The sequence below is a fragment of the Electrona antarctica genome, assembly GCF_951216825.1.
Source record: "Electrona antarctica genome assembly, contig: scaffold_220, whole genome shotgun sequence".
Lineage (NCBI taxonomy): Eukaryota > Metazoa > Chordata > Actinopteri > Myctophiformes > Myctophidae > Electrona > Electrona antarctica.
The window spans coordinates 180,874-208,309 of NW_027638573.1; the positions used below are offsets into that span (position 1 = coordinate 180,874).

Here is a 27,436-nt window from a genome sequence, read left to right on the forward strand (position 1 = left end):
GTGTGTGTGTGTGTGTGTGTGTGTGTGTGTGTGGCCAGACCTAGGAAGAGTGGTCACTAAAACACAGTGGGCAGTCAGGTCAGTATTGACCTGTACGTTTCCTGAACTCTACCCATTCTGCAAACTGTTAATAACTTCAAGATATCTCCGTATATAAAGTAACAATGTAATTCATAATATGACATAACCTATTGGCCTGAATATAAGACTACGTTGTTTTCCAATGGAAATATCCTAAAAAAAAAAAAAAAAACAGTCGTATTATAATCGGGGACTGGAGACTACTGTATTTGTATATTCCACAAATGAGTTGAGAAATGGGGGTCGTCTTATATTTGGGACAATAACGTTAAATATAAGGTTCAATAAAGTAACAATGTAACTCAGGGTGTCCTGGATGAACCAGCAGGGGTTTTCAACCCTTTTCACATCAATCAAGGTCCAGTATTTATTCAGCATCTGAGCCACAGAACCACCGTTTGATGACGTTTAGCCTCTCAGACCCATTTGAACCAAGGAACCACCATTTGATGACATTTAGCCTCTCAGACGCATCTGAACCACGGACCACCATTTGATGACATTTAGCCTCTCGGACCCATTTGAACCATGGACCACCATTTGATGACATTTAGCCTCTCGGACCCATTTGAGCCACGGAACACCATTTGATGACATTTAGCCTCTCGGACCCATTTGAGCCACGGAACCACCGTTTGATGACATTTAGCCTCTCAGACCCATTTGAGCCACGGAACCACCGTTTGATGACATTTAGCCTCTCAGACCCATTTGAACCATGGACCACCGTTTGATGACATTTAGCCTCTCAGACCCATCTGAACAGACCCATCTGAACCACGGACCACCGTTTGATGACATTTAGCCTCTCAGACCCATCTGAACAGACCCATCTGAACAGACCCATCTGAACCATGGACCGTAGCTTCAATGTTTGCGTTCACACAAACGCTGAAAAGCTGCACATAGGAGGGTCAAAGAAGGTGTTCAACTGCATGAAATGTAAATATGCTTTTAATCAACACATTTCAAATGTAAGATAACAGCATTGTGACAACAAATATATATAAAATAACAGCATATACAGTATATAATAGGCTTCATCAGTGGTTCTCAAAGTCTTTGGCTCTCAGGGCACGACTCAGTTGGAGAGAAGTGGATTCGGTGGCTGTTTATTGGAGGTGCCGTGCGCCCTCGCGGTCCATTTGGTTCCATTTGAACCAACTGGACCCAATGCACATCATCACACTGTGCGTGTGTGTGTGTGTGTGTGTGTGTGTGTGTGTGCGTGCATCTGTGCATGTTTCCTTGAGGTATGAAAAAGCTCTTTAAAGTCATTAAATTGGCCTGGGCCATAGCTTAATGGTCCAGGCACCTTGGCTGGTCATCCAGTCTGGCAGTGTGCCGCGGGTTCGACTCCCGATCCCGACGGCCGTTACTGCATGTCACCCCCCCCCCCCCATCTCTCTCCCCATTTCCTGTCAGCCTACTGTCTGTCCCTCCATAAAAAATATAAAATAAAGGCAAAAGACACTAAAAAAATAAGAAAAAAGTCATTCAATTGTCAGTCATCTGGGGACCCCCAAAAACATGTTGGGGGGGGGGGGGGGGGGGGTTGGCTAGCGGTCCAGGCACATCATGCCACATATAGGCTCTGGCCTGACAGCGTGTCGTGTGTTCGAGTCCCGTTCATGACGACCTTTGCTGCGTGTCTCTCCCCTTCTCTCTCTCCCTCTCTCTCTCTTTCCTGTCCATCTTCACTAATAATAATAATTATCAATAAAGGCAGAAAAGCCAAAAACTAATCTTAAGAAAAGAACATGTTGGGAACCCCGAGGGTCTCGACCCACAGGTTGAGAACCACTGTGCTACTTTTACATGACCCTAACGTGACCCCAGATGACCCTAACCGTGACCCCAGATGACCCTAACGTGACCCCAGATGACCCTAACGGTGACCCCAGATGACCCTAACGGTGACCCCAGATGACCCTAACGGTGACCCCAGATGACCCTAACGGTGACCCCAGATGACCCTAACCGTGACCCAAGATGACCCTAACGGTGACACCAGTTGACCCTAACCGTGACCCAAGATGACCCTAACGGTGACACCAGTTGACCCTAACGGTGACACCAGTTGACCCTAACCGTGACCCAAGGTGACCCAAACCGTGACCCCAGATGACCCCAACAGTGACCACATTGAAACAAAAACATATTGATTATGTAAACACCCCCCCACACCTGTTCCTGATTACATTATGATACAACAGTCTGTCTGTCCTCACAGCCTGTCTGTCTGTCCTCACAGCCTGTCTGTCTGTCCTCACAGCATGTCTGTCCTCACAGCATGTCTGTCCTCACAGCCTGTCTGTCCTCACAGCATGTCTGTCATCACAGCCTGTCTGTCCTCACAGCCTGTCTGTCCTCACAGCATGTCTGTCCTCACAGCCTGTCTGTCCTCACAGCATGTCTGTCCTCACAGCTTGTCTGTCCTCACACAGAGACACAGAGGAGTCAGGGTTAACATAGAACCCAGCGTATAGAGGTTCAGTGAATGAGTTCTGGAAGGTGTACAGGTGTGTCAGAGTGTCCTCTAACACTCTGTAGAAGGACAGAGTCCCAGCGGGACGGTCCAGATACACTGCTACTCTGTTGGAGCCAGAGGGACTGATAGGAAGGAAAGTGGCCTTACTATTGTGCGTGACACAGTAAGCGTTACCACGGTGACCATCAATACAGAACAGACTCCAGGACTGTTTATTCCATCCAAGCCCACAGTCCCCACCCTTTCCTTTCCTACTGATGTCTCCATCAGTCACTCCTATCCCAACCTCTCCACTGAACTCCATCTCACTGTAGCAGTGTTCATCCAGCCCCTCTGAACTCAGAACCTGACCATAGAACTCAAACCTGTCAGGATGATCAGGATATGAATGATCCTGATCATCCCGTGTCACCTTCCTGTTGTTCTCAGACAGAGAGAGGACTCTGTGTGTTGTGTTTGTGTCCAGTGTGAGACTCTGGAAATCTGATGAGAAAACAACACAGTAAACATTAAATACATCATTCACTGAATAATGCAGTCGTAGCCTGGCTAATAAGCCAGACTCAAATCACACTGTCAATTTTTTTTGCCAACAGCTGATTCGGTCTGGTTTATTAGCCAGGCTAACGCAGGCACGCACGTGCACGCGCATACGCACGCGCACACACACACACACACACACACACACACACACACACACACACACACACACACACACACACACACACACACACACACACACACACACACACACACACACACACACACACACACACACACACACACACACACACACACACACACACACACACACACACACACACACACACACACACACACACACACACACACACACACACACACACACACACACACACACACACACACACACACACACACACACACACACACACACACACACACACACACACACACCTTAAAAAATCACACCCGTGTGAACTGAGTGGTGTAATATAGCCTGTCTGACGTAATGAAATCATGTCTGACGTAATGAAATCACACCCGGGTGAACAGGGTGAACATAGCAACCATGCTCATTTTTTCTGCACAACAAAGCCAGTTGTAGGAGTGGTTTACACCACTCAAAAAAGCAGATGTACAAGTTTGCAGCACGGCACACAGTGATGCGCTGTGAGCTTGTAGATCTGCTATTTTTAATTAGCCAACATATAAAATATGGATAAAGTGTTTAAAATGAGTGTGATGCTGAATTATCACATTTAGCTGGGGACCCCCTGGAACCCCCTCAAGGACCCCTGGAACCCCCCCAAGGACCCCTGGAAGGCTGGAACCCCTGGAACCCTCCCAAGGAGGGTCCGAGGATAGATCCCTGAGAAATTAAGACCTGAGACCAGATTCTACAAATATCTTCTAAATCATGACAGTTTTCTGAAAGTTTGTTTCTATATCAGTGGTTCTAACTATTTCACGTATGTAATTGGCCACATTGGTTCATCTGAACATAATATGTTGTACCAGGGACCTGCCCAGAAGCAAATATGAGTTAAAAACGTTTGCTGTGAAAGAATATATATATATATATATATATATTCAAAGATTTGCACACATTTTCAAGTACAAAAGAAACACATAGCAGAGCTACAAGCTTGTATATGTGCTAAAGTTTAATAATGGCTAAAGTGGTTAAAATTAAAGCTAGTGACACAGATGTGTTCAACTGTTCATGACAGACAGACAGACAGACAGACAGACAGACAGACAGGCAGGCAGGCAGGCAGGCAGGCAGGCAGGCAGGCAGGCAGGCAGGCAGGCAGGCAGGCAGACAGACAGACAGACAGACAGACTCACATGTTGTAAGGAGTTGAGGTTTAGTCCAGTGTTCTCCTCCATGATTCACACTGTAGGAAGTAGAACAACAATGAATCAAGTCAAAACCTCTGCTGCTTAATGTCTCACACCGGCCTGTTTTAGTCCCACCAAATATTTACTAAACACATTTTGTCATCATTCTAGTCGACTCACTGAACAACATGGACACAGTCCTATAGTCGACTCACTGACCAACATGGACACAGTCCTATAGTCGACTCACTTGACAGTCTCCAGAGCAGCAGACAGCTCCTTCAGAGCAGAGTCTCCTAAGTGGCTGAAGTTCAAGTCCAGCTGTTTCAGCTGGGAGGAGGGGTTGGAGGTCACAGCTGAAGCCAGAGAAGAACAGCCTTCATCTGTGACTCCACAGCCTGACAACCTGCAGAGAAATACACATTTAACAAAGTGCTGTTGATGTTCAAGTAGAGATCCACACAGAGAGAACACACATTCTTTACCCCAGGATCTGCAGTCCACACTGTGGACTCTTCAGTAACGCAGAGAGCTGGAGCAGTTGCGATTCCTGCAGGCAGATGAAACTGAGGTCCAATTCTCTCAGATGGAGAAGATTAGAGCTGAGAGCTGAGAGCAGAACTTCAAATCCTGTCTGTGTGAAGGTACAGCCAGCAAGTCTGTAATTACACATGAAATATCTGGACTGAATATCACAGTTTTGGAGTAAAGACCCCAAGAGATGGAAAGAAAATCTGTGCGTGCGTGCGTGCGTGCGTGCGTGCGTGTCAACATCGCTCTACATACTGTAATCACTGTGCCTCATTAGTTCACATATTGTAGTTACTGTACCGTAGCATTGATAATGATAATTCCCTAGCAGCCATGATGGATCACATATTGTAGTTACTGTACCGTAGCATTGATAATGATAATCCCCTAGCAGCCATGATGGATCACATATTGTAGTTACTGTACCGTAGCATTGATAATGATAATTCCCTAGCAGCCATGATGGATCACATATTGTAGTTACTGTACCGTAGCATTGATAATGATAATCCCCTAGCAGCCATGATGGATCACATATTGTAGTTACTGTACCGTAGCATTGATAATGATAATCCCCTAGCAGCCATGATGGATCACATATTGTAGTTACTGTACCGTAGCATTGATAATGATAAATCCCTAGCAGCCATGATGGATCATATATTGTAGTTACTGTAACGTAGCATTGATAATGATAATTCCCTAGCAGCCATGATGGATCACATATTGTAGTTACTGTACCGTAGCATTGTGATGTGAGAGTGTGGACTAGACAACTCAAACTCTGACCATAATATTATTCTAATCGGTGTGGGATACCATGATGTCAACTTTATTCACACTCTTATTGTTAGAATCAAACAATAAATAATAAAACAGAACTAATGTAAATAATAATGTGACCTCAGTATCTCCAGTTGACAGTTTGGACTCTTCAATGCAGCAGAGAGCAGGTCCATGGATGGATCCGTTATGTCATTATAACTGATGTCCAATTCTCTTAGATGTGAAGGATTAGAGCTGAGAGCTGAACACACGATCTCATATTCTGGCTTTTGGAGTTTACAGCCATCAAGTCTGTAAATGTAGATGATGTAAAATCAGTGATTATCAACACAGATTAGATCAAGTTCATGTTCAAGGAAATTAACTATAAAGTGTAATGTAAATGTACAGTCTAGTTGGTCAGATATTGACAGGTCAGATAAGAACAGTCTAGTTGTCAGATATTGACAGGTCAGATAAGAACAGTCTAGTTGGTCAGATATTGACAGGTCATATAAGAACAGTCTAGTTGGTCAGATATTGACAGGTCAGATAAGAACAGTCTAGTTGGTCAGATATTGACAGGTCATATAAGAACAGTCTAGTTGGTCAGATATTGACAGGTCATATAAGAACAGTCTAGTTGGTCAGATATTGGCAGGTCATATAAGAACAGGGAACCAGAAAACATCAAAGTGAAAGACAGATAATCTGTATTAATACTACAGTTATAATATGTATTAATATATTAACCCATTTAGGCCTGAAAAAACGTTTGATCTTTCAAAAATAGCAGACCTACAAGCTCGTAGCGCGCCACTCGGTGGCGCGCTATGAACTTGTAGATCTGCTATTTTTCAATATATAAGTATAACATAATGCTTAGTTAAAACACCAAAAGGGGTTCCCGCCCAGAATGGATTAATATGTATAAATATATGTATTAATAGTAATACTACAGTGTGTAACTTGTATGGATCTATGAATGTTATCTTATTTATTCTTTTTACTTTGTTCTCTGTGCGTGTCAGTCAGTTCCATTTAGGCAAAAATGCTGTATAAAAAACACACACACACACACACACACACACACACACACACACACACACACACACACACACACACACACACACACACACACACACACACACACACACACACACACACACACACACACACACACACACACACACACACACACACACACACACACACACACACACACACACACACACACACACACACACACACACACACACACACACACACACACACTTTGAGACCTGATTATTATTATAGTAATTAGGTGTGATGGTAGATTGATTCTATTCCAATAGGTTTTCTATTCACATGACTACTAACCGAGCCTTTCTGCAGTTCCTCACAGCTGGGAGTAGTCTTAATCTCCCCCATAGTGATAGTGATAGTGATGGTGTGTCGTATTGGTGCAGGTCCAACTCCTCCAGAACCTCCTCTGACGTCAGCAGCATGAAGGCCAGAGCTGAACACTGGCTCTCAGACAGTTCTGTCTTTGATCTGTCTGCTGACTTCAGGTACTGTTGGATCTCCTGATGTAATGAGTGGTCGTTCATCTCCATCAGACAGTGGAAGATGTTGATGAATCTGTCAGGAGAGAGACTCTCATCCTCATTTTTCATCTCCTTCAGGTTGTTGATGACTCTCTGGATGCTCTCTGGACTGTTCTCTGTGTGACCCAGCAGGCCTCCTAACAGACTCTGGTTGGACTCCAGTGAGAGGCCATGAAGGAAGCGGACAAAGAGGTCCAGGTGGCCGTTCTTACTCTTCAGGGCTTTTTTGATGGCTCTCTGCAGGAAGTCCTCCAGAGTCATTTCCTTTTCTTCTTCTTCTTCTTCTTCTTCTTCTTCTCCTTCTCCTCCTCCTCCTTCCATACTCTTCAGGGATTCTTCAATGGCTCTCTGCAGGAAGACTTCATCTTCTTCTCCTCCTCCTCCTCCTCCTCCTTCAATACTCTTCAGGGATTCTTCAATGGCTCTCTGCAGGACTTCTTCTTCTTCTTCTTCTTCTTCTTCGTCTTCTTCTTCTTCTTCTTCTCCCAGGAATGTCTTCATGACCTTCTTCTTCTTCTTGTTCTTCTGTGTGAAACAGTGCATCAGGTAGACTGCAGCCAGGAACTCCTGGATGCTCAGATGAACAAAGCTGTAGACCTTTCTCTGAGATTGAACGTTCTCTTGTTTGAAGATCTCTGTGCACACTCCCGAGTACAGCGCGGCGTCGTTCACATCGAGACCGCACTCTTCCAGGTCTTCTTGGTAGAACATGACGCTGCCTTTCTCCAGATGTTCAAACGCCAACATGCACAGCTTCAGGAGAACATCCCTGTCAGTCTCCTCATCATACTTTGTCTTCATCCTTTTTATCTGGAGCCACATGAAGTGGCTGAACATCCCGGTCAGGTTCTTGGGCAGCTGTCCTGTCTCGTCTGTCTTCACCAGGTCCTCCACAACGGTAGCGGTCATCCAACAGAAGACTGGGATGTGACACATGATGTGGATGCTCTTTGATGTCTTCACGTGTGAGATGATGGTGCTGGCCAGCTCTTCATCATCACTGAACATCTTCCTGAAGAACTCCTCCTTCTGGGGGTCTGTGAACCCTCGTATTTCTGTCACCATGTCAACGCATGCAGGAGGGATCTGATTGGCTGCTGCAGGTCTGGTGGTTATCCAGAGGAGAGCCGAGGGGAGCAGATTCCCCTTGATGAGGTTCGTCAGCAGCACGCCCACCGATGATGTCACCGTGACATCAGAGACGACGTCATTGTTGTCGAAGACGTCAGAATTGACGTCAATGTTCTGGAATTTCAGCGGAAACCTGCTTTCATCGAGACCATCGAAGATGAAGCCAACTTTCCAGGCAGCGAGCTGCTCTGCTGTGACCTTCTTTAACGTTGGATGGGAAACATGGATCAGTGAGAGAAGACTGTGCTGCTCATCTCGGACCAAGTTCAGCTCCCGGAATGAGAAGGGAACCAGGAGAATGATGTCTTGGTTCTCCAAACCTCTTGCCCAGTCCAGAGCGAACTTACGCACAGAGAATGTCTTTCCGATGCCAGCGATGCCATTGGTCAGAACTCTGCTGCTGGGTGTGTCTCTGCCAGGGAGGAGGGTCTTAAAGATGGCACGGCACTTGATTAGGACGTCATGGAGGGTCTTCATGTTGGAGGCGGTCTCAAGCTGCCACACCTCATGTTGCTGATTAACCCCTTCACTCCCTCCCGCTGATAGGTGGAGGTCTGTGTAGATGTTGGAGAGGGAGGAGGGCAGTTTAGTGACGTATGCCACATGATCCAGACCGTCCAAAGTGACCTTATAGACCTTTAAATCCTCCTGCAGACTGACATCTGATATGAGAAGACAATTAATACATGTTAAACATTCTGCTTCAATCATAACTTTATCATTGAACATACCATGTAATTAAAGCGTATTAAATATCCTCCAGAAAATCAAAATTTGTAAAAGAAAAGAAAAGAAAGGGGCTAAAATAAATTACATTGAATCATTTGTTTTAGTCTAAATGCATATCAGTATTTGGACATTGATACAGGAATACAACATGGACATTTAAACATTGTATTAATTGATATAACATGTTATTGAGTGTAAAATGTTGTCCAGTCTTACTGGGTCCAGGTGTGGTTTGACTGAATGTCTTCTGTCCAGGTGTGTTTCTGAATGTCTCTCTGTGGAGACAATAGAATATAGAAAATGGATAGTTTATTAACAATCTTACTTTATTATGAAACATTCTTTATCATTATTATGTCTCATACATTAAAGTTAATGTTGTTGTTGTTGTTGCTGCTAGTGCACAGCTTTCCGAGTTTGTGTAAAAACAAACAATGGCTTGTGATTGGCTGATCACCCCATAGCGATGATTTGATTGGCTGAGCAAAGTAGGCCACGTATTGAAGATAAAAGTGAGGGCAGAAAGGTGACGACGTAAAAGTGAGGACGCAAATTGTGATTGGCCAGAATGAGATGATGATGTATGATGATAAGAAATGTTTTCATTTGCTGCTTTCTTTCGTTTTAGCGATTTTCACTATATTTTGACAGGGGGCAAGAATGGCTAAATATGACATATATGACAGACAGGCAGGCAGGCAGGCAGGCAGACAGGCAGGCAGGCAGGCAGACAGGCAGGCAGGCAGACAGACAGACAGACAGACAGACAGACAGACAGGCAGGCAGGCAGGCAGGCAGGCAGGCAGGCAGACAGACAGACAGACAGACAAGCCCCGTACACACTATTAAAACAAAATCGCTCTCTCTGTTTCGGGGGGGAGGAGGGCAGAACACAGCCATGGAGCAAAGCTGCTCTGTGAAACCCAGTGACTCCCATTGAAAATGAATTGTGAGCTGCTCTGCCCCCCCCCCCCCCTCTGCTCTCCCCCCAGAACAGAGAGAACGATTTTGTCTTAAGAATATGCCTTCGGCCTGGCGGAGATAATGCAACTCAAATGAAAAACTCAATGGCACCGCCCATGGGGAGGAGCCAAGGATAATGTGAATACCATACCATACCACATTTATATAGCACATTTAAAAACAACAACGTTGTACCAAAGTGCTTTACAGTAAAACATGTAAAAAAAAAACACACAACTTCATTGAAAAACCACAAACAACACAGTGTCACATTAAACATCAAAACATCTCATACTGTGCTTGGAAATGCCAAGGAATAAAGGTAAGTCTTGAGGCGTGATTTAAACACCTGGAGGGTGGGGGCTTGTCTTATGTGCAGAGGTAAACACCTGGAGGGTGGGGGCTTGTCTTATGTGCAGAGGTAAACACCTGGAGGGTGGGGGCTTGTCTTATGTGCAGAGGTAAACACCTGGAGGGTGGGGGCGTGTCTTATGTGCAGAGGTAAACACCTGGAGGGTGGGGGCTTGTCTTATGTGCAGAGGTAAACACCTGGAGGGTGGGGGCTTGTCTTATGTGCAGAGGTAAACACCTGGAGGGTGGGGGCGTGTCTTATGTGCAGAGGCAGCTCATCCCATAGCTTGGGGAGCTGCCTCTGCAAAAGCCCGGTTCCCTCTGAGCTTCAGCCTGGTTTTAGGCACCACCAGGAGAAGCTGGTCAGAGGACCTAAGGGTCCGTGTCGGAGCATATAGGGTTTCAGCAGTTCAGATAAATAAATGGGTGCCAAACCGTTTACTTTAGACACTTAAAGACAAAGAGCAATACTTTGAAGTCAATCCTGTAATCGCACAGGAAGCCAGTGGAGGGAGGCTAGTACAGGGCTGATGTGGTCTCGCTTACGTGCAGGCACGCAGTTAGGGGGGGGATGGGGGGGGATTGACCCCCTCAGTTTCACGAGGAGGGGGGATTATCCCCTCCAAAAAAAAAAAGCCGTGGCTGCATGTGTTTTGCTGTGTTGGCAGTGTTTTGCCGTGAAATCTGCAAAAAAACGCGGACAATCTGCGTAATTATGCGCAAAAGTGGGGGGGATATCCCCCCTCCTCATGACATTTTCCGTGCACGCTTTGCGCGTGCAGATAGCCCCCAAATATATCCCCCCCAGTTATAAAATGCTATCTGCGCCCCTGCCTACGTGTGCCTGTAAGTAACCTAGCAGCGGCGTTCTGGACTAACTGTAGTCGAGAGATGGAAACCTGGTTTACGCCAATATACAGGGCATTACAGTAGTGACAAGGAGGGATGTCATAAAAGCATGAATTACAGTGTCAAACACAGAGCGGGATAGACAAGATTTAACCTTAGATAGCCTCCTAAGCTGGAAGAAGCTCTTTCTTACTACCTCATTTATCTGTTTGTCCATCTTTAGGTCAGAGTCGATTTAGAAACCTAGATTGGTGTCAGTTGGCTTTAAGGAGGGCTCAAGGGGGCCTAAAACACCAGGAGGAGACACATGTGCTTGTGTCGGCCCAAACACCATAACTTCAGTTTTGCTGTCATTGAAGTTTAGGAAGTTTAAAGCCAGCCATGCTTTTACATCCTCGAGGCAAGCAAGGAGTGGTTTTAAAGAGTCAGGATTGTTACGCTTTAGAGGCAATTAAATGTGGCTGTCATCAGCGTAACAATGGAATACAACTCTTTATCTGTAAGTCTTACAATAAAAACATACATACATTTATTGTGTTATTGTGTTGTATATATTTATAGGAGGATTGACATACTGTGAGTCAGGAGGTCCAGGTTCGTTACTGAAGTCAGGATTCAGCCATCGTTTAGACCGGTCACTCTTCACAGACAGAAGGCTGGGAGTTGGAGACTCTGCTCTGTGGTCAACACTTCTGGAAACATAACAACATTATACAATTATCATAATTATGAATGAAAAAAATCACTTTATTAAACGTTCTTAATCATTATGTCTCGTTATACAAGTAGAGAGAACACAACATCTTGGGTTTCAGCTACTGAACACTGCAGCAACAAGAGAAACAGCAACACATAGAAATATGTTAATAACAGATGTAATGGCAGCTTTTGATATTACTATTAGTAAGTACATTTTAGGAGTGAATAAATATGTTTAGATGCCTTTCAGCTGGTCAGTCAATGCTGTCTATACATCTGTCTATTGTCTATACGACAGAAAACAGGTGTAGGACAAAGTCTTCCACAGCTCCCTACATGACTTGATGTTTGGCGTGGCGTACGCCAAAGTTCAAAGTCACGCTGGAATGATAAATGCCGAAAGTTGTGGTGATTCCGGCGTACGCCCAAATATGGGAGTATGCCGGAATCGCCACAATTTTCCGCATTTAAAAATGAGGGCCATGGTCTATATATTAGTGTATATATTTATAGAAGGATTGACATACTGTGAGTCAGGAGGTCCAGGTTCGTTACTGAAGTCAGGATTCAGCCATCCTTTAGATCGGTCACTCTTCACAGACAGAAGGCTGGGAGTTGGAGACTCTGCTCTGTGGTCAACACTTCTGGAATCATAACAACATTATACAATTATCATAATTATGAATGAAAAAATCACTTTATTAAACGTTCTTAATCATTATGTCTCGTTATACAAGTAGAGAGAACACAACATCTTGGGTTTCAGCTACTGAACACTGCAGCAACAAGAGAAACAGCAACACATAGAAATATGTTAATAACAGATGTAATGGCAGCTTTTGATATTACTATTAGTAAGTAAACATCATCAGGAAGAAGCAGGACTCAACCATCAGGATTCGAACTCGAATTCTTTTATTGTATATGTCATCACACCAGAGAGAGACTAGTGTCTCCCTCCAGAGCTTCCCCAAGCACTCCTCCACACACATGTCCCCCACATATTTTATACTTTCAGCAGTGTACAGAGTTTCAGGAGTAACAAGAGATGGTCATTCCTTAAATGGACTCTATTCTATAGTTAACTCACACAGTTTGAAATAGGTTTACATGAGTCAGCAGTCTCTAATGAGTTGGTCAGTGAAGAACAGGTGGTAATTAGAGTGTTAACTATCATCTACTAGTCGGCTACATTAAATTAATCAATACCATAGGGTTTATATGCATTTTCGCCACTACACAGAAAATAAAATGTATTAAAACTACAACTTTGTTTACTTTAAACTACATTAATAGGTAAAAACACGAATCGGACAGTTATAGCACCACCATGAGGATGATTTGAAAATATCAAGTAGCATTGTTGAGCTAAGGTAAAGCTCTCTACCGCGCAATCTTCGTTCCTACTCTCACCTATGGTCATGAAGTTTGGGTCAAAGAATAAGGTCGTAAATACAAGCGGCCGAAATGAGTCTGTTTCCCCCTCGCCTCGCTTGCCTGTCATGTACGCATGTACGCATGCACGCACGCACGCACGCACCTACTTGCACGCACGCACCTACTTGTGCCCCGGGGTCACACGGAGGAGACCCCGGGGCAGACCAAGGCGCAGTTGGAGGAAACACATCGACTCACTGGCCTTGGAACGTCTCGGCATCCCCCAGGAGGAAGTCACTAATGTTGTTCTGGAGAGGGAAGTCTGGAGCTCTCTGGTGGAGCTGTTGCCCCCGCGACCCGACTACGGATAATGGTTGAAGATGGATGGATGGATGGCAGTAAAGCACTGTTTGTTTGATTAAGCATCTAAACTTGTAACATTGGAAACATGTTATATTGTTTTTAATTGCGTGATTTTAATTGCTTGTACAGTTGGAAATCTCCTACCGATTTCATAATGACACATCATAGATTGGTCGATGTATGCTTTGTATGTATAATATTTATTCGTTTTATAGATATACATTTTAGGAGTGAATAAATATGTTTAGATGCCTTTCAGCTGGTCAGTCAATGCTGTCTATACATCTGTCTATTGTCTATACGACAGAAAACAGGTGTAGGACAAAGTCTTCCACAGCTCCCTACCTGACTTGATGTTTGGCGTGGCGTACGCCAAAGTTCAAAGTCACGCTGGAATGATAAATGCCGAAAGTTGTGGTGATTCCGGCGTACGCCCAAATATGGGAGTATGCCGGAATCGCCACAATTTTCCGCATTTAAAAATGAGGGCCATGGTCTATATATTAGTGTATATATTTATAGAAGGATTGACATACTGTGAGTCAGGAGGTCCAGGTTCGTTACTGAAGTCAGGATTCGGCCATCCTTTAGACCAGTCACTCTTCACAGACAGAAGGCTGGGAGTTGGAGACTCTGCTCTGTGGTCAACACTTCTGGAAACATAAAATATATTTATCATAATTATGAATAAAAAAGTCCCTTTATTATTCATTCTTAATCATTAGGTCTCGTTATACAAGTAGAGAGAACACAACATATTGGGTTTCAGCTACTGAACACTGCAGCAACAAGAGAAACAGCAACACATAGAAATATGTTAATAACAGAAACTGAAATGTATTAAAACTACAACTTTATTTACTTTAAACTACAGTGTGGTGTTCTTTTGTCTCTGCTGCAGCAGCAGGTCCTTTGGGTGCGGTTCTGATCGCTAATAATGACCGGCTAATGCTCGTCTGCTGGTGGTGGGCGTGTCCGGGCGCCGTCGTTGACGTAGAGGCCAGAGTAATCTAGTAAGAGATTGACGACACGCTTTGATCTCGCCGCAAAGTGGGGTGCTATGGGCTATAGTTGCAACCATTGGAACTATCCCATTGAGACAAAGCGGGGTGCTATGGGAAGCGGGGTGCTATGGGCTATAGTTCCACACATTGGAACTATCCCATTGAGACAAAGCGGGGTGCTATGGGAAGCGGGGTGCTATGGGCTATAGTTCCACACATTGGAACTATCCCATTGAGACAAAGCGGGGTGCTATGGGCTATAGTTCCAAACATTGGAACTATCCCATTGAGACAAAGCAGGGTGCTAGGGGCTATAGTTCCAAACATTGGAACTATCCCATTGAGACAAAGCGGGGTACTATGGGCTATAGTTCCAAACATTGGAACTATCCCATTGAGACAAAGCGGGGTGCTATGGGCTATAGTTCCACACATTGGAACTATCCCATTGAGACAAAGCGGGGTGCTATGGGCTATAGTTCCAAACATTGGAACTATCCCATTGAGACAAAGCGGGGTACTATGGGCTATAGTTCCAAACATTGGAACTATCCCATTGAGACAAAGCAGGGTGCTATGGGCTATAGTTCCAAACATTGGAACTATCCCATTGAGACAAAGCGGGGTACTATGGGCTATAGTTCCAAACATTGGAACAATCCCATTGAGACAAAGCAGGGTGCCTATGGGCTATAGTTCCAAACATTGGAACTATCCCATTGAGATAGAATGAGCACTCCCTGTTGTAGTATATTGTTAGCCTGACAATCATCTTGAATTCTCAGTTGGTTTCACTTCATTATTCAGACAGAAAGCCCTTTAGCCGTTTCTGGGATGGCCGTTGCCAAAGCGCCCATACCAACCAATCAAAATGAGCGTGGCTGGCGATTCAGGGCTGGAGCCAGGCTAGTATATTGGAGGATTGACATACTGTGAATCAGGAGGTCCAGGTTCATTACTGAAGTTAGGATTCAGCCATCCTTTAGACCGGTCACTCTTCACAGACAGAAGGCTGGGAGTTGGAGACTCTGCTCTGTGGTCAACACTTCTGGAAACATAACAACATTATACAATTATCATAATTATGAATGAAAAAAAACGTTCTTAACTCTTAATCCGCCAGCATTAAGAGCACTGTTTGTTTGATTAAGCATCTAAACTTGTAACATTGTAAACATGTTATATTGTTTTTAATTGCGTGATTTTAATTGCTTGTACAGTTGGAAATCTCCTACCGATTTCATATCGTCACCTTATTAAACTAATTGCCTAAGTCATTTTTTCAAGGTTTTCAGGAAACACAAAAAACTGTGCCAAATGTAGAATATATTATATTTCTTAATTATTTCAATTCCAAAAAATATGAAAAAATATGACTATTGACATACAAATAAAGTTGTATGTCAATCATGTAACATGTAAGGATAAAATGACTTAGGCCAATATCTGAACATGCCATTTTATCTTAGGCAATTATAAACCTTATTTAGGCCAAATTACTTACTGCAGTAGGTGACTTAGGCAAAATGTTTTTATTCCAATTATTTTTAATAGACCATGGTTTAGGGTCAGCCACAGAGTGTTTAAAATAATATCAGAGCACAAAGACATTTGATACTGAAGGGGAGTGAATGGGACTGAATGGGACTGAATGGGAGTGAATGGGACTGAATGAGAGGTACTGTTACTATGGGACTGATACTATGGGAGTGAATGGGACTGAATGGGAGGGAATGGGAGGTAGTTACTATGGGAGTGAATGGGAGTGAATGGGACTGAATGGGACTGAATGGGACTGAATGGGAGGTAGTTACTATGGGAGTGAATGGGAGTGAATGGGACTGAATGGGACTGAATGGGAGGTAGTTACTATGGGAGTGAATGGGAGTGAATGGGAGGTACTGTTACTATGGGACTGATACTATGGGAGTGAATGGGACTGAATGGGACTGAATGGGAGGTAATGTTACTATGGGACTCAATGGGAGTGAATGGGACTGAATGGGAGTGAATGGGAGTGAATGGGAGGTACTGTTACTATGGGACTGATACTATGGGAGTGAATGGGACTGAATGGGACTGAATGGGAGTGAATGGGAGGTAATGTTACTATGGGAGTGAATGGGAGTGAATGGGAGTGAATGGGAGTGAATGGGAGGTAGTTACTATGGGAGTGAATGGGAGGTACTGTTACTATGGGACTCAATGGGAGTGAATGGGACTGAATGGGAGTGAATGGGAGTGAATGGGAGTGAATGGGAGGTAGTTACTATGGGAGTGAATGGGAGGTACTGTTACTATGGGACTGATACTATGGGAGTGAATGGGACTGAATGGGACTGAATGGGAGGTAATGTTACTATGGGACTCAATGGGAGTGAATGGGACTGAATGGGAGTGAATGGGAGTGAATGGGAGGTACTGTTACTATGGGACTGATACTATGGGAGTGAATGGGACTGAATGGGAGTGAATGGGAGTGAATGGGAGGTAATGTTACTATGGGAGTGAATGGGAGTGAATGGGAGTGAATGGGAGTGAATGGGAGGTAGTTACTATGGGAGTGAATGGGAGTGAATGGGAGGTACTGTTACTATGGGACTCAATGGGAGTGAATGGGACTGAATGGGAGTGAATGGGAGTGAATGGGAGTGAATGGGAGGTAGTTACTATGGGAGTGAATGGGAGTGAATGGGAGGTACTGTTACTATGGGACTGATACCATGGGAGTGAATGGGACTGAATGGGAGTGAATGGGAGGTAATGTTACTATGGGACTCAATGGGAGTGAATGGGACTGAATGGGAGTGAATGGGAGTGAATGGGAGGTACTGTTACTATGGGACTGATACTATGGGAGGGAATGGGACTGAATGGGAGTGAATGGGATGAATGGGTAACAGTACCTCCCATTCACTCCCACTCACTCCCATACACTCCTATTCAGTCACATTCACTCCCATTCAGTCCCATTCACTCCCATTCAGTCCCATTCACTCCCATTTACTCCCATTCACTCTGAATGGGAGTGAATGGGATGAATGGGAGTGACAGTCCCATAGTAACAGTACCTCCCATTCATTCCCATTCAGTCCCATGCAGTCCCATTCACTCCCATTCACTCCCATTCACTCCCATTCAGTCCAGTTCACTCCCATTCACTCCCATTCAGTCCAGTTCACTCCCATAGTAACAGTACCTCCAATTCACTCCCATTCAGTCCCATAGTAACAGTACCCCCCATTCACTCCCATTCACTCCCATTCAGTCCAGTTCACTCCCATTCACTCCCATTCAATCCAGTTCACTCCCATAGTAACAGTACCTCCAATTCACCCCCATTCACTCCCATTCACTCCCATAGTATCAGTCCCATAGTAACAGTACCTCCCATTCACTCCCATTCAGTCCCATTCACTCCCATAGTATCAGTCACATAGTAACAGTACCTCCCATTCACTCCCATTCAGTCCCATTCACTCCCATAGTATCAGTCTCATAGTAACAGTACCTCCCATTCACTCCCATTCAGTCCCATTCACTCCCATAGTATCAGTCCCATAGTAACAGTACCTCCCATTCACTCCCATTCACTCCCATAGTATCAGTCCCATAGTAACAGTACCTCCCATTCACTCCCATTCACTCCCATTCACTCCCATAGTATCAGTCTCATAGTAACTACCTCCCATTCACTCCCATTCACTCCCATTCACTCCCATTCACTCCCATAGTAACATTACCTCCCATTCACTCCCATTCACTCCCATTCAGTCCCATTCACTCCCATAGTATCAGTCCCATAGTAACAGTACCTCCCATTCACTCCCATTCACTCCCATAGTATCAGTCCCATAGTAACAGTACCTCCCATTCACTCCCATTCACTCCCATTCACTCCCATAGTATCAGTCCCATAGTAACAGTACTCCCATTCACTCCCATTCACTCCTATTCAATGCCATAGTATCAGTCCCATAGTAACAGTACCTCCCATTCACTCCCATTCACTCCCATAGTATCAGTCCCATAGTAACAGTACCTCCCATTCATTCCCATTCACTCTCATTCACTCCCATGCATTCCCATTCCCATGCATTCCCATTCCCATTCAGTCCCATTCAGTCCCATTCACTCCCATAGTATCAGTCCCATAGTACAGTACCTCCCATTCACTCCCATTCAGTCCCATTCACTCCCATTCAGTCCCATTCTATCAGTCCCATAGTAACAGTACCTCCCATTCACTCCCATAGTAGCAGTACCTCCCATTCACTCCCATTCACTCCCATAGTATCAGTCCCATAGTACAGTACCTCCCATTCACTCCCATAGTAGCAGTCCCATAGTAACAGTACCTCCCATTCACTCCCATTCACTCCCATAGTATCAGTCCCATAGTAACAGTACCTCCCATTCACTCCCATTCAGTCTCATTCACTCCCATAGTATCAGTCCCATAGTAACAGTACCTCCCATTCACTCCCATTCAGTCTCATTCACTCCCATAGTATCAGTCCCATAGTAACAGTACCTCCCATTCACTCCCATTCAGTCTCATTCACTCCCATAGTATCAGTCCCATAGTAACAGTACCTCCCATTCACTCCCATTCAGTCTCATTCACTCCCATAGTATCAGTCCCATAGTAACAGTACCTCCCATTCACTCCCATTCAGTCTCATTCACTCCCATAGTATCAGTCCCATAGTAACAGTACCTCCCATTCACTCCCATTCAGTCTCATTCACTCCCATAGTATCAGTCCCATAGTAACAGTACCTCCCATTCACTCCCATTCAGTCTCATTCACTCCCATAGTATCAGTCCCATAGTAACAGTACCTCCCATTCACTCCCATAGTAACTACCTCCCATTCAGTCCCATTCACTCCCATAGTATCAGTCCCATAGTACAGTACCTCCCATTCACTCCCATTCATTCCCATAGTATCAGTCCCATATTAACAGTACCTCCCATTCACTCCCATTCACTCCCATTCAGTCCCATTCACTCCCATTTTGAAAGGTGTGTTAAAATGGCCTAAGTCACATTTTATTATGACTTAGGCAAAATAAAATGGCCTAAGTCTCACTCTTGACATAGGCCATTTTTTTAATAGGGTGTAACAGGGAGGCCTTTTACGTTAGGGCTTAGGCGATTTTACCAGAGGTGGCCAGCATCACCAGGAGTTGATTTAGGCCAAAAACTCATTTTCGGCAAAAAATTACTTAGGCCATTAGTTTAATAAGGTGACGATATGACACATCATAGATTGGTCGATGTATGCTTTGTATGTATAATATTTATTCGTTTTATAGATATACATTTTAGGAGTGAATAAATATGTTTAGATGCCTTTCAGCTGGTCAGTCAATGCTGTCTATACATCTGTCTATTGTCTATACGACAGAAAACAGGTGTAGGACAAAGTCTTCGACAGCTCCCCACCTGACTTGATGTTTGGCGTGGCGTACGCCAAAATTCAAAGTCACGCTGGAATGATAAATGTCGAAAGTTGTGGTGATTCCGGCGTACGCCCAAATATGGGAGTATGCCGGAATCGCCACAATTTTCCGCATTTAAAAATGAGGGCCATGGTCTATATAGTAGTGTATATATTTATAGAAGGATTGACATACTGTGAGTCAGGAGGGCCAGGTTCGTTACTGAAGTCAGGATTCAGCCATCCTTTAGACCGGTCACTCTTCACAGACAGAAGGCTGGGAGTTGGAGACTCTGCTCTGTGGTCAACACTTCTGGAATCATAAAATATATTTATCATAATTATGAATGAAAAAGTCCCTTTATTATTCATTCTTAATCATTAGGTCTCGTTATACAAGTAGAGAGAACACAACATCTTGGGTTTCAGCTACTGAACACTGCAGCAACAAGAGAAACAGCAACACATAGAAATATGTTAATAACAGAAACTGAAATGTATTAAAACTACAACTTTATTTACTTTAAACTACAGTGTGGTGTTCTTTTGTCTCTGCTGCAGCAGCAGGTCCTTTGGGTGCGGTTCTGATCGCTAATAATGACCGGCTAATGCTCGTCTGCTGGTGGTGGGCGTGTCTGGGCGCCGTCGCTGACGTAGAGGCCAGAGTAATCTAGTAAGAGATTGACGACACGCTTTGATCTCGCTGCAAAGTGGGGTGCTATGGGCTATAGTTCCAAACATTGGAACTATCCCATTGCGACAAAGCTGGGTGCTATGGGCTATAGTTCCAAACATTGGAACTATCCCATTGAGACAAAGCGGGGTGCTATGGGCTGCCTATAGTTCCAAACATTGGAACTATCCCATTGAGACAAAGCAGGGTGCTATGGGCTATAGTTCCACACATTGGAACTATCCCATTGAGACAAAGCAGGGTGCTATGGGCTATAGTTCCAAACATTGGAACTATCCCATTGAGATATAATGAGCACTCCCTGTTGTAGTATATTGTTAGCCTAACAATCAGCTTGAATTCTCAGTTGGTTTCACTTCATTATTCAGACAGAAAGCCCTTTAGCCGTTTCTGGGATGGGCGTTGCCAAAGCGCCCATACCAACCAATCAAAATAGTAGGAAAGCAAATGACGTCGTTGTCAATCATGTGGCTAACCCGGTTGCTAACCAAACAAACAGTCAACGAGTGCTACTAGGATTTAAACAAAACCTGTCGTTTCTGTAAAGAAACTATTTATCATAGGGCGATTTATAGCCAGATCAATACGGTCACACATTATCACAGTGGGGGCAGCCATGTTTGTTGTTTGACGTCAACGGTGATGGCCAATCAGCTGCTGAGAGCATTTTTTTGACCGAAAAAAAACAGCGTCCCATAGGCCGAGTCACCAGACATGAATCGCCAGAACATTTTACTTTTATTTTTATTGAGCGTGGCTGGCGATTCAGGGCTGGAGCCAGGCTAGTATATTGGAGGATTGACATACTGTGAGTCAGGAGGTCCAGGTTCGTTACTGAAGTTAGGATTCAGCCATCCTTTAGACCGGTCACTCTTCACAGACAGAAGGCTGGGAGTTGGAGACTCTGCTCTGTGGTCAACACTTCTGGAAACATAACAACATTATACAATTATCATAATTATGAATGAAAAAAAACGTTCTTAAGAGCACTGTTTGTTTGATTAAGCATCTAAACTTGTAACATTGTAAACATGTCATATTGTTTTTAATTGCGTGATTTGAATTGCTTGTACAGTTGGAAATCTCCTACCGATTTCATATGACACATCATAGATCGGTCGATGTATGCTTTGTATGTATAATATTTATTCGTTTTATAGATATACATTTTAGGAGTGAATAAATATGTTTAGATGCCTTTCAGCTGGTCAGTCAATGCTGTCTATACATCTGTCTATTGTCTATACGACAGAAAACAGGTGTAGGACAAAGCCTTCCACAGCTCCCCACCTGACTTGATGTTTGGCGTGGCGTACGCCAACATTTTAAGTCACGCTGGAATGATAAATGCCGAAAGTTGTGGTGATTCCGGCGTACGCCCAAATATGGGAGTATGCCGGAATCGCCACAATTTTCCGCATTTAAAAATGAGGGCCATGGTCTATATGTTAGTGTATATATTTATAGAAGGATTGACATACTGTGAGTCAGGAGGTCCAGGTTCGTTACTGAAGTCAGGATTCAGCCATCCTTTAGACCGGTCACTCTTCACAGACAGAAGGCTGGGAGTTGGAGACTCTGCTCTGTGGTCAACACTTCTGGAATCATAAAATATATTTATCATAATTATGAATGAAAAAGTCACTTTATTATTCATTCTTAATCATTAGGTCTCGTTATACAAGTAGAGAGAACACAACATATTGGGTTTCAGCTACTGAACACTGCAGCAACAAGAGAAACAGCAACACATAGAAATATGTTAATAACAGAAACTGAAATGTATTAAAACTACAACTTTATTTACTTTAAACTACAGTGTGGTGTTCTTTTGTCTCTGCTGCAGCAGCAGGTCCTTTGGGTGCGGTTCTGATCGCTAATAATGACCGGCTAATGCTCGTCTGCTGGTGGTGGGCGTGTCTGGGCGCCGTCGCTGACGTAGAGGCCAGAGTAATCTAGTAAGAGATTGACGACACACTTTGATCTCGCCGCAAAGTGGGGTGCTATGGGCTATAGTTGCAACCATTGGAACTATCCCATTGAGACAAAGCGGGGTGCTATGGGAAGCGGGGTGCTATGGGCTATAGTTCCACACATTGGAACTATCCCATTGAGACAAAGCTGGGTGCTATGGGCTGCCTATAGTTCCAAACATTGGAACTATCCCATTGAGACAAAGCGGGGTACTATGGGCTATAGTTCCAAACATTGGAACTATCCCATTGAGACAAAGCGGGGTGCTATGGGCTGCCTATAGTTCCAAACATTGGAACTATCCCATTGAGACAAAGCGGGGTACTATGGGCTATAGTTCCAAACATTGGAACTATCCCATTGAGACAAAGCAGGGTGCCTATGGGCTATAGTTCCAAACATTGGAACTATCCCATTGAGATAGAATGAGCACTCCCTGTTGTAGTATATTGTTAGCCTGACAATCCTCTTGAATTCTCAGTTGGTTTCACTTCATTATTCAGACAGAAAGCCCTTTAGCCGTTTCTGGGATGGCCATGGCCAAAGCGCCCATACCAACCAATCAAAATGAGCGTGGCTGGCGATTCAGGGCTGGAGCCAGGCTAGTATATTAGAGGATTGACATACTGTGAATCAGGAGGTCCAGGTTCATTACTGAAGTTAGGATTCAGCCATCCTTTAGACCGGTCACTCTTCACAGACAGAAGGCTGGGAGTTGGAGACTCTGCTCTGTGGTCAACACTTCTGGAAACATAACAACATTATACAATTACCATAATTATGAATGAAAAAAACATTCTTAACTCTTAATCCGCCAGCATTAAGAGCTGACGTAGAGGCCAGAGTAATCTAGTAAGAGATTGACGACACGCTTTGATCTCGCCGCAAAGTGGGGTGCTATGGGCTATAGTTGCAACAATTGTTGCAACCATTGGAACTATCCCATTGAGACAAAGCGGGGTGCTATGGGAAGCGGGGTGCTATAGTTCCACAATTTAGGCATTTAGCAGACGCTCTTAATCCAGAGCGATTTACATTAGGCAAGAACAAAAGTATGGGAATACATCACATATATAAAATGCATTTATCAAGAAACATGCGTAAGCTAAGAACGTAATTAGAACATATCTATATAATGACACTATACATATTAACTATACATATATACTATACTATGCTATACATATGTACTATGATGTGCTATGACTACATACAATGCAATTATTGTGCAGTCTACATGACATGCTATAAGTCTGTTTCAAATGCTATCTAAGTCTAAAAAGTGCTATCTAAGGGGGTAGGATAAGTGCTATGGGCCATGATGGAGTCTGAAAAGGTGGGTCTTCAGACTACGGCGGAAGATTGGGAGTGATGCTGCAGTTCTGATTGCAACGGGTAGTGCATTCCACAGTTTTGGGGCCAGAAGGGAGAAGAGTTTGGGACGTGTGGAGCGTTGTCCCGGCGTTTTTAGTGAGGGTACTTCCAGCTTTCCTGCGTTGGCTGATCTGAGTGCGCGGGAGGGTTTGTAGGGTTCAATCATGCTTGCAAGATATGGGGGAGCCATACCTTTGGTTGCTTTGAATGCCAGCATCAGAGTTTTGTATTCTGTGTGGGCAGCGACTGGGAGCCAGTGCAGGGAGCGGAGCAGGGGGGAGACATGTGAGAATTTTGGCTGGTTGAAGACCAGACGAGCTGCGGCATTTTGGATCAGTTGGAGAGGCTTAAGTGCACATGCCGGTAGGCCAGTAAGGAGCGAATTACAATAGTCAAGTTTTGACAAGACTGTTGTCTGGAACACATTGGAACTATCCCATTGAGACAAAGCGGGGTGCTATGGGCTGCCTATAGTTCCAAACATTGGAACTATCCCATTGAGACAAAGCGGGGTACTATGGGCTATAGTTCCACAGATTGGAACTATCCCATTGAGACAAAGCGGGGTGCTATGGGCTATAGTTCCAAACATTGGAACTATCCCATTGAGACAAAGCGGGGTACTATGGGCTATAGTTCCAAACATTGGACCTATCCCATTGAGACAAAGCAGGGTGCTATGGGCTATAGTTCCAAACATTGGAACTATCCCATTGAGACAAAGCGGGTGTCTATGGGCTATAGTTCCAAACATTGGAACTATCCCATTGAGACAAAGCAGGGTGCTATGGGCTATAGTTCCAAACATTGGAACTATCCCATTGAGACAAAGCGGGGTGCTATGGGCTATAGTTCCAAACATTGGAACTATCCCATTGAGATAGAATGAGCACTCCCTGTTGTAGTATATTGTTAGCCTGACAATCAGCTTGAATTCTCAGTTGGTTTCACTTCATTATTCAGACAGAAAGCCCTTTAGCCGTTGCCAAAGCGCCCATACCAACCAATCAAAATGAGCGTGGCTGGCGATTCAGGGTTGGAGCCAGGCTAGTATATTGGAGGATTGACATACTGTGAATCAGGAGGTCCAGGTTCATTACTGAAGTTAGGATTCAGCCATCCTTTAGACCGGTCACTCTTCACAGACAGAAGGCTGGGAGTTGGAGACTCTGCTCTGTGGTCAACACTTCTGGAAACATAACAACATTATACAATTATCATAATTATGAATGAAAAAAACGTTCTTAACTCTTAATCCGCCAGCATTAAGAGCACTGTTTGTTTGATTAAGCATCTAAACTTGTAACATTGTAAACATGTTATATTGTTTTTAATTGCGTGATTTTAATTGCTTGTACAGTTGGAAATCTCCTACCGATTTCATATGACACATCATAGATTGGTCGATGTATGCTTTGTATGTATAATATTTATTCGTTTTATAGATATACATTTTAGGAGTGAATAAATATGTTTAGATGCCTTTCAGCTGGTCAGTCAATGCTGTCTATACATCTGTCTATTGTCTATACGACAGAAAACAGGTGTAGGACAAAGTCTTCGACAGCTCCCCACCTGACTTGATGTTTGGCGTGGCGTACGCCAAAATTCAAAGTCACGCTGGAATGATAAATGCCGAAAGTTGTGGTGATTCCGGCGTACGCCCAAATATGGGAGTATGCCGGAATCGCCACAATTTTCCGCATTTAAAAATGAGGGCCATGGTCTATATAGTAGTGTATATATTTATAGAAGGATTGACATACTGTGAGTCAGGAGGTCCAGGTTCGTTACTGAAGTCAGGATTCAGCCATCCTTTAGACCGGTCACTCTTCACAGACAGAAGGCTGGGAGTTGGAGACTCTGCTCTGTGGTCAACACTTCTGGAATCATAAAATATATTTATCATAATTATGAATGAAAAAGTCACTTTATTATTAATTCTAAATCATTAGGTCTCGTTCTACAAGTAGAGAGAACACAACATATTGGGTTTCAGCTACTGAACACTGCAGCAACAAGAGAAACAGCAACACATAGAAATATGTTAATAACAGAAACTAAAAACTAACTATAATTTGATAACAGTTACATAGATACAAATGTATACTTGTATAGATCTAGTTTGTTGCACAGCCAGACAGACAGACAGACAGACAGACAGACAGACAGACAGACAGACAGACAGACAGACAGACAGACAGACAGACAGACAGACAGACAGACAGACAGCTTTGCAACATAGTGGTTTGTACCACTTCATTCACAACCTGCACACCTGGAGCACACATAGTAATTTATAATCTATGAATTAAGATTGGACAGAAAGTTATAGAGTTATAGTATATTTTATAGTGTGTACATATTGTATAGTATAGGATATTTGACATACTTAGTGTGTGGAGGTCCAGGTTCATTAGTGAAGTCAGGAGCATCTCCCATAGACCGCTCACTCTTCACAAACAGAAGGCTGGGAGTTGGAGACTCTGCTCTGTCAGCTCCACCCTCCTCTCTCTCCCCACAATCACTCATCTTTAGGTCTTTATGTAACCTGTCAGGGTTACAGCCATTGAAATAAATCTTTACGCCTTTATTACACCTGTCGGGAAAATGCATGTGGTGTCCGAGGCAAAGGTTACAGTCAATGACACTGAATACTGAATGTGTAGCACGCACGGAACACGCACACACGCACGCACGCACACACAATAAATATGTTATCATTTTAAACCATAGATCATTAATAATAATAATAATAATACATTTTATTTATATAGCGCCTTTCAGGTCACCCAAGGTCGCCTAACAAAACAGAAAAGAAATACAATATAATAAAGCAAGTTTAAAATAAACACAAAGGCCTGCAGCAGACCCTTACTCAAGGTGAGCATAGGCTTGTCTGAATAGGTGAGTTTTGAGGTGGGATTTGAAGGTGGGGAGTGAGTCCATGTTTCGAATGTCAGGGGGAAGGCTGTTCCAGAGGCGAGGGGCAGAGCGGCTGAAAGCTCTACCCCCCATGGTGGACAAACGAGCTGGGGGAACAGTGAGGTTGGTGGAGGAGGCAGACCTGAGTGCCCGGGTGGGAGTGTTGATATGGATGAGATCAGACAGGTATGGGGGGGAGAGGTTATGGATGGCATTGAATGTGTTGAGGAGGATCTTGAAGTCTATGCGGTATTTGATGGGTAGCCAGTGGAGTTG

The 27,436-nt window shown here is 44.0% G+C and overlaps 1 protein-coding gene across 1 annotated transcript in view; it reads right to left on the reverse strand.

Annotated features, from left to right (window-relative positions):
* Positions 1 to 26,731, reverse strand: part of LOC306917926 (uncharacterized protein) — a 78,822-nt gene extending 52,091 nt beyond the window's left edge. The window contains exons 1-13 of the mRNA XM_079530824.1: positions 26,628 to 26,731; positions 26,002 to 26,118; positions 25,308 to 25,424; positions 23,489 to 23,605; positions 22,369 to 22,485; positions 21,695 to 21,811; positions 20,390 to 20,506; positions 15,679 to 15,795; positions 14,280 to 14,396; positions 12,531 to 12,647; positions 11,880 to 11,996; positions 9,358 to 9,416; positions 8,072 to 9,074 (exon numbers count right to left, since the gene is read on the reverse strand). Coding sequence (XP_079386950.1) covers positions 8,072 to 9,074; positions 9,358 to 9,416; positions 11,880 to 11,996; positions 12,531 to 12,647; positions 14,280 to 14,396; positions 15,679 to 15,795; positions 20,390 to 20,506; positions 21,695 to 21,811; positions 22,369 to 22,485; positions 23,489 to 23,605; positions 25,308 to 25,424; positions 26,002 to 26,118; positions 26,628 to 26,677 — 2,282 coding nt within the window. The 5' untranslated portion in view covers positions 26,678 to 26,731. The remainder of the gene's footprint in view (positions 1 to 8,071; positions 9,075 to 9,357; positions 9,417 to 11,879; positions 11,997 to 12,530; positions 12,648 to 14,279; positions 14,397 to 15,678; positions 15,796 to 20,389; positions 20,507 to 21,694; positions 21,812 to 22,368; positions 22,486 to 23,488; positions 23,606 to 25,307; positions 25,425 to 26,001; positions 26,119 to 26,627) is intronic.
* Positions 26,732 to 27,436: the final 705 nt, after the last annotated feature.